General features: G+C 45.3%; 1 protein-coding gene across 1 annotated transcript; it reads left to right on the top strand.

Moving 5' to 3' along the window:
• Window positions 1-258: 258 nt before the first annotated feature.
• On the top strand, window positions 259-4,704 carry MARCKS (myristoylated alanine rich protein kinase C substrate). Its single transcript, XM_060115035.1, has 2 exons — window positions 259-784; window positions 2,592-4,704. The coding sequence occupies exons 1-2, from the start codon at window positions 683-685 to the stop codon at window positions 3,492-3,494; spliced, it is 1,005 nt and encodes a 334-aa protein (XP_059971018.1). The 5' UTR covers window positions 259-682; the 3' UTR covers window positions 3,495-4,704.
• Window positions 4,705-8,327: the final 3,623 nt, after the last annotated feature.

Raw genomic sequence — 8,327 nt, 5'->3', positions numbered from 1 at the left:
CCCTCCCGCGTTAATTAATTACAAACAAAGCAAGCCAATCAAGTAATGCACTATTATTTTCAAGCAGAGGGAGGCGAGAGGCATGTATTTTTTAATTGATTTATTTATTTGGAGGACATTAATTCTCGGTCTGAGGCTGATTTTCAAACCGTTTGCAAAGCGCGGCTCCATTGTTCGCCGGGCGCGCAGGCCCCGCCCCCTGCTTTGTGTGCGGCGCGCTGATTGGCCGGCGCGCGCGGGGGCCGCGTCAGCGCCCGCGAGCCCATTCATCTGTGCACTTGGGCGTTGGACCCCGCATCTTATTAGCAACCAGGGAGATTTCTCCATTTTCCTCTTGTCTACAGTGCGGCTACAAATCTGGGATTTTTTTATTACTTCTTTTTTAAAAAAACTACACTTGGGCTCCTTTTTTTGTGCTCGACTTTTCCACCCTTTTTCCCTCCCTCCTGCGCTGCTGCTTTTTGATCTCTTCGACTAAAATTTTTTTATCCGGAGTGTATTTAATCGGTTCTGTTCTGTCCTCTTCACCACCCCCACTCCCCCCTCCCTCCGGTGTGTGTGCCGCTGCTGTTGCCGCCGCTGCTGCTGCCGCCGCCGCTACTGCTTGCCCCGTCGTTACACCAACCCGAAGCTCTTTGTTCCCCCCTTGGATCTGTTGAGTTTCTTTGTTGAAGAAGCCAGCATGGGTGCCCAATTCTCCAAGACCGCTGCGAAGGGAGAAGCCGCCGCGGAGAGGCCTGGAGAGGCGGCTGTGGCCTCGTCGCCTTCTAAAGCAAATGGGCAGGTAAATTCTACCTGTGGTTCTGGTCATTTCTTTGGTGTCTTTCTCTAGTCCCGACTCTTCCCCTTCCCTTCTGGTCGTGCCCGAAGCGCCTTCGGCGGAGAGGACCGTGACCAGATTCCAGTCTGAAAGTTGAATGGAAATCGATAGCTTAAATTGTCAATTTCTCATAGGTGGGGTCTTCCCCCACCCCAAAGTAGTGGTTCCCGGAGAATCCTGGTGAATTCTTGTGTAGACGGGAGGAATGAAGGATAAATCGTCTAAAATGGCGTGTTTGGAGCTTGGCAGAACGTGACTAGCTAGGTGCTACCCCACACCCCTGCACCCAGCCAGGTTGCATTTGTGTTTAGTGGGCACAAAGGTATTTGAGAGTCTCTCGTGTTTGTTGTCGAGACTGGGTCGCCTTCAAGATTTCTGAACTGGTGTGATTGTGTATGTGGGTAGGGAAGGGCGGGGGGAGGGCGAATAGGGATGGCGGTGGAGAAAGGCGAGGAGGGAAGAAGGGCTGTCTTATTGTATGCCGAGGCGGCGTGCCCTGGGTTCTTGGAAAGGTTGCTGGCTGGCTGGCTGGCTGGCTGGAGCTGGGCAGAAGGGTTCACTACCTTTCGGTGGGCTTTTCCCACTGTTCTAAATCTTTATTCGTAGTTGTCTCTGGAATTACACACCCATCTGACTTTTAAATGGTCTCCCTAGGGTGGGAAGACTCTGTGGGTCCTTGAAGAACCTGTCCAGATGGTCAACAAGAGGCAGTTCTTGCGTTTCGGTCGAGATTGTTGCTGTGCGTGCCGCCTGGACCACTGCGGGGGCTGCCCCTGCGATGCCCGAACCCAGGCGGATGGCTACGGTTGGGTGGGCCCGAGAGGTCGGCCAAGGGTGGCTGCTTCACAAACACCGGGCACCCACCACGCCTCTTTTCCTAGAGCAGAGGCCGTGTTGCTTCGGCGGCAAGCTCTGCCAAGAGGCTTTGAACCCGTTAAAAATGCAAAATGAGCCGCCTGGGCGCGCCCGGGCTTCGCAGAATCACTGGCGAAGGTGGGCGTGGAAGCAGAGGCGAGACCTCTGAAATAATCGGTTTCCCCCTGCCTTGTTAGTTTTATCCAGACCAGGATGCCACCTGAGCTTTGTTTGCGGACTCCGGGCTGCGCTATCCGGGCTTGGGGGCGCCTTGGCTAGCGGGCAGGGCCCGACCCGGCAGGGCGGGGTGGCCCGGCCGCCCCGCCCCTCCGCGCCCGCCTGCGCCCCGCTCCGCGCCGTGGAGCCGCAGCGCCCCCTGCCGACCCCAGGCCCTTGGCGGGCGTAGGGCCTTTGCGCGCGCAGCCCAGGCGCTTCTGGCTGGAACGCTGGGATCCCCCTGGGAGTTCTTGGTGTTTTGAAGGCGCCTTTAGAGTTTAGGGAGAAAGGGGGATGTGTAACCTAGGCGCAGATCACCCGCTCTGGCTTTGTGCCTCCTTCCAAAGGGCGTCTGGCGTATCATATATTACGTGACTCCTTTATCCCAAAGCCCTTGAGGCGAAGGTTGGAATGGGTTACCCTTTGCTTTCCACGTTTCAGACTCGGCCGTTTTAAGGCCTCTGGGGCATTTATTGCGTAGTCGAGGCTTCCTCAGTGCCTTTAGACATCCCAAACGGCACTGCCTCCAGGTCTTCGAGGAACTCCACTCTGGGCATCCAATCCCGCCTCCCCATGAAGGAGAAGGTCTCCAAAACCAGAGGGCCCCCGGGGGACGCTAGTCCCTCCCGGTCCAGGAGTGGAGGCGGGGATGACAGGCCCAGGCCCCCTTCAGTGACCTCCCGCTTTCTCTGCCCCGCAGGAAAATGGCCATGTGAAGGTAAACGGCGACGCTTCTCCCGCGGCCGCCGAGCCCGGCGCCAAGGAGGAGCTGCAGGCTAACGGCAGCGCCCCGGCCGCCGAAAAGGAGGAGCCCGCGGCCGCCGGGAGCGGGGCGGCGTCGCCCTCCGTGGCCGAGAAAGATGAGCTGGCCGCGGCTGCCCCCGAGGCCGGGGCCAGCCCTGCAGAGAAGGAGGCCCCCGCGGAGGGCGAGGCCGCCGAGCCCGGCTCGCCCTCGGCCGCGGAGGGGGAGGCCGCGTCAGCCGCCTCCTCGACGTCTTCGCCCAAGGCCGAGGACGGGGCCACGCCCTCGCCCAGCAACGAGACCCCGAAAAAAAAAAAGAAGCGCTTTTCCTTCAAGAAGTCTTTCAAGCTGAGCGGCTTCTCCTTCAAGAAGAACAAGAAGGAAGCGGGAGAGGGCGGTGAAGCCGAAGGCACCGCCGGCGCCTCCGCCGAAGGCGGCAAGGACGAGGCCGCCGGGGGCGCCGCTGCGGCCGCCGGCGAGGCTGCGGGCGCGGCCTCCGGGGAGCCGGCGGCGGCGCCAAGCGAGGAGGCGGCCGCGGGCGAGCAGGGGGCGGCGGGGGGCGACCCGCAGGAGGCCAAGCCCGAGGAGGCCGCCGTCGCGCCCGAGAAGCCGTCCGCTAGCGAGGAGGCCAAGGCTGCCGAGGAGCCCAGTAAGGCCGAGGAGAAGACCGAGGAGGCGGGGGCCAGCGCGGCCACCTGTGAGGCGCCCTCTGCCGCGGGGCCCGGCGCGCCCCCGGAGCAGGAGGCGGCCCCCGCGGAGGAGGCGGCGCCCGCCGCGGCGTCTTCAGCCTGCGCAGCTCCCTCACAGGAGGCCCAGCCCGAGTGCAGTCCAGAAGCCCCCCCAGCGGAGGCGGCAGAGTAAAAGGGCAAGATTTTTTGAGATAATCGAAGAACTTTTCTCCCCCCCCCCGTTTGTTTGTTGGAGTGGTGCCAGGTACTGGTTTTGGAGAACTTGTCTACAACCAGGGATTGATTTTAAAGATGTCTTTTCTTATTTTACTTTTTTTTAAGCAGCAAATTTTGATTTTAACCACCTACCCACAGATCCCATCTCAGATCATTCTGTTACCACCATTCCAACAGGTCGAGGAGAGCTTAGTTACCTTCCTCTGCCTTGTTTCTCTTTTATTTTTATTTTTTGCATCAGTATTAATGTTTTTTGCATACTTTGCATCTTTATTCAAAAATGTAAACTTTCTTTGTCAATCTATGGACATGCCCATATATGAAGGAGATGGGTGGGTCAAAAAGGGATATCTGATGAAGTGATAGGAGCCACGATGGAGAAATTTAGTGGTGCATAACATTGCCAAGATAATGTACCACTGGAAAGGATGGTGTAAAGGCTTAGTCTTTTTTTTTTTTTAAAGAAAAGTTATTACGATGTATTTTGTGAGGCAGGTTTACAACACTACAAGTCTTGATTAAGAAGGAAAGAGAAAAAAAAAAAAAAACACCAATACCCAGATTTTTAAAAAGATCATAGTCTTAGGAGTTCATTTAAACCATAGGAACTTTTCACTTATCTCATGTTAGCTGTACCAGTCAGTGATTAAGTAGAACTACAAGTTGTATAGGCTTTATTGTTTATTGCTGGTTTATGACCTTAATAAAGTGTAATTATGTATTACCAGCAGGGTGTTTTTAACTGTGACTATTGTATAAAAACAAATCTTGATATCCAGAAGCACATGAAGTTTGCAACTTTCCACCCTGCCCATTTTTGTAAAACTGCAGTCATCTTGGACCTTTTAAACACAAATTTTAAACTCAACCAAGCTGTGATAAGTGGAATGGTTACTGTTTATACTGTGGTATGTTTTTGATTACAGCAGACAATGCTTTCTTTTCCAGTCGTCTTTGAGAATAAGGAAAAAATCTTCAGATGCAATGGTTTTGTGTAGCATCTTGTCTATCATGTTTTGTAAATACTGGAGAAGCTTTGACCAATTTGACTTAGAGATGGAATGTAACTTTGCTTACAAAAATTGCTATTAAACTCCTGCTTAAGGTGTTCTAATTTTCTGTGAGCACACTAAAAGCGAAAAATAAATGTGAATAAAATGTACAAATTTGTTGTGTTTCTTTATGTTTTGATAAAATACTGAGACTTTGAGGTTCTAGTTTCATTTTGAAGAAGATCTCGCATGCCATCAAGAGTAAATTTTCTTGTGGTTTTTAATCTGAAGTTTTCAAACTCGGAAATTTGTAATCAGTAGTATCAGATTACGTACAGGAATATTTTACAACATTCCATGTCAAATCTGTTACCATTTATCTGCATTTAGTTTTCATTTAAAAATTGAACAATTATTTTTATTGTAGTTAATAGCATTTCAGGATGAATCACTTAATTTAATACAAAAGTGGTATGACCCAAAGACTCTTTAAATGTCTTATGTGAAAATGTCATAAAACTAAATTTTTTTTTTTGTCATGCAGATTCCAAAACAAATTTATACTGAGTGAGAGTCTATTTAATCCAAACTGCAGGTGGGTCATGAAAAGTGACCGAATGTGTTTCAAAAACCGATGGTGTATTACCTGCCATTGTAATTGCTTAGTGCTTGGCTAATTTCCAAATTATAGCTTAGAGTACGCATTATACTTAGGAAAACAAGCTTATGTAAAGAAGTAATGGTGGTGAATGGACGACTTTGTCAGTTTATGGGCCTTTAGTACTTGCCTCAATTCAATAGTTGCAAGCATTTTTTTGGTAATGAAAGTAGTGTGTTAGCATCTTGTTATTCAAAGGAAAAGATAGAGAATAAATTTCCTTGTATAGTAATAATCCTTACTAGTTTCCCTTCTTTGCTCTTTACCATCCGTAACTGGATTTATTTTCTTCACTGGACCCTAAACTGAATGGAATTTTAAGATAAAGATGGGTATCAAATATTATTTCACTAAATGCAAAGAAAAGCATTTATGCACACCTGCTTTGCTGTTTTTGAGCAGTGTGCCTTGTAGGGTTCACAATAAGTCAGTAGTGAACCACGTTTGTAATAACTGAATGTCAAATCTTAAACTCATTAGAAAAATAAATTAGCTTTTGACATACGGTTTTAATTGGAATAATGGATTATAAATAATAGTTCATGACCTCGTTACCCTCCCCACTAATAAAATCAAATAACACTTGGAGGAGTGTGTAATTTTAGTTGGTGTTTCTTGATCTTGGAGGATGTTTGAAAGTTAAAAGTCAAATCTGGTAACCAAAGGACTGCTTTATGGGGTCTTCCACCTTACCAACTTCTCAAATACCCACTTGGACAAGTATAGCATTTGGTATGTGGTAGGGCTCAGAAAAAAAATAGATTTTAAAAAGTAACTCCTGAGTAGTCAAAAATACTATGTAGCAAACTATATTACTAGGTTTGTTTTTTTAACAGCTGGAATTTATTAAGATGCTTACTTTGACTTTAATCATTGCCTAAAACACTTTGGGTGGTATTGATGGAGTGGTGGGTTTTCCACCAAATGATTAAGTGAAATTTGACATATATCTTTTCATCCAAAGTTTTGTACATCACATTGTTTACTAATGGAAAAATGTTAATATGGCTTTTTGTATTACTAAAATAGCTTTGAGATTAAGGAAAAATAAATAACTCTTGTACAGTTCAGTATTGTCTATTAAATCTGTTTTGGCAGTATGTATAATGGCATTTGCTATGGTTATAAAATAATTCCTCTGGATTATAATAATCATTTGATCCAATTCCTATTGCTTGTAAAATAAAGTTTTACCAGTTGATATAATCAAGCTTGCTAAAATAGGATTTTTTACAAATTTAATTTTAAAATGCAAGTTTTAGAGAAATTTTTAAAATCTTAAGTGTTGATGGTAAGTATAACTTACTCAATTTAAGGAATTTAGAAGGTATGCTTGACATCATACTTAGAATATAAAATTATATCCATTGAAGGTGAGTTACAATGCTCAAAAGTCAAATAAAAATTTTAATGATAGAAATTGATAATGTGTTTGAGAAACAATGTAATTTATTTATATTTCCCCTCATATGAATATAAACTTAATAAAACTCTGCAGTTAAGGTTAAGGATTTGGGGGAAGGGTGCTTTTTGCTTTTATATATTTTAGGTAGGTCCAACTGGGAGGGGCATGTAGTTTAACATAGCCCAAGTTAGCTTTGAAAATTAAAAAATTAGTTAAGTAACAGGGCTATTAGCTTTTATCTTTCCTTTAATCATTCACTGTGCAAATTGAGCATTTTTTTCCCTCTCCACTTCCCAGCTATATGAAAGTGCTTAAAGCACGGTGTAGCAAACAGGAATTTTAAAATGTTTTCAAATGCTCCAGTCCCTGCTGGGTATTCAAGTTCTAGCACTCCTTTAAATTACACCCAACAATGCTATTTTAAAAATGGAAAATAAATACTTCTAAAAGATGTGAATGTTAACCATGTTTTATGTTCCTGAAAAAGTGATAAATTCCTGATCCTGAAATACTCCTATCTATAGTTCTTCCTCTCAACTGTTCAACATCAACTTTAAAACAAACCAAAATTTCTATTCCATCATAAGATCTAGCAGCTGAAAGTATGTAAAATAACTCCTTCAAAATTTTTAGAAACCCTGATAATCTCAATTCTAGTTTTTTTTTCTTTTCTTTTAATAAATTTATTTATTTTATTTTTGGCTGCATTGGGTCTTTGTTGCTGCGCGGGCTTTCTCTAGTTGCAGAGAGCGGGGACTACTCTTTGTTGCGCTGCGCGGGCTTCTCTTATTGCAGTGGCTTCTCTCGTTGCAGAGCATGGGTTGTGGCACGAGGCTCAGTAGTTGTGGTTCGTGGGCTCTAGAGCGCAGTCTCAGTAGTTGTGGTGCACAGGCTTAGCTGCTCCGCGGCATGTGGGATCTTCCTGGACCAGGGCTCGAATCCGTGTCCCCTGCATTGGCAGGTGGATTCCTAACCACTGCGCCACCAGGGAAGTCCTCAGTTCTAGTGTTTTGATAAAATTAGAGCATAACACTTTTTCGTACTACTAGTAAATGCGAAATGAGAATATCTTTGTCAATTGATCCTTTTACAATTTCTCTCATTTCCAGGGAAAGGTGAAAGGCAACAGAATTACTCATCACTTAAAATTTCAATGACTATAACATTTCAGTTGAATTTGTTAAGTTGGCATTACAGATTGTCTTCCTAACAAGTGGGCAAGTGTTCCTTAGTTTTAAAATGTGTGTTATGGACTGGATAAAGTGCTAGAATTCTGTACCTGTGTAAATTAGTGGGGGTGAGAAAAGGAAAGGGATCCTTGGGGAGAGTTATAACTCAGAAGTCTAAAAAAGCCCTCAAGTCTTAATTCAAATGACACATACCTGAATTTTGGGAAAGCACCATCCAATAAAAATATAATTCTAGCCACATATGTAATTTTAAACTTTTTCAGTAACCATAATTTTTTTTAAATGAGGAACAGATTAAATTAACTTCAATAATCTATATATCCAAGATATATGAACATGTAATAAATATAAAAATTACTGAGATAGTTTATATATTTTTTCTTACTGAGTCTTTGAAATTCAGTGATTTTAGACTAATAGCACATTTCAATTTGGACCAGCCACATTCCAAATGCTTACTGGCCACATGTGGCTACCATATTGGAGGGCACATGTCTGGAGAATTAAGGTGTGAGAGTCAAGGAATGATTAGAAGTGTTGGGCT

This window comes from Mesoplodon densirostris, chromosome 12 (genome assembly GCF_025265405.1).
Source record: "Mesoplodon densirostris isolate mMesDen1 chromosome 12, mMesDen1 primary haplotype, whole genome shotgun sequence".
Taxonomy (NCBI): Eukaryota; Metazoa; Chordata; class Mammalia; order Artiodactyla; family Ziphiidae; genus Mesoplodon; species Mesoplodon densirostris.
The sequence above is the reverse complement of the archived record's forward strand: the minus strand, read 5'-3'. Positions and strand labels throughout refer to the sequence as shown.

What these genes read in the sequence shown, in the direction of transcription:
- MARCKS (XM_060115035.1), top strand. Translation starts at nt 683, where the DNA reads ATGGGTGCCCAATTCTCCAAGACCGCTGCGAAGGGAGAAGCCGCCGCG. An exon ending in CTTCTAAAGCAAATGGGCAG is followed by an intron (nt 785 to 2,591) that starts GTAAATTCTACC and finishes TCTGCCCCGCAG; the next exon opens with GAAAATGGCCATGTGAAGGT.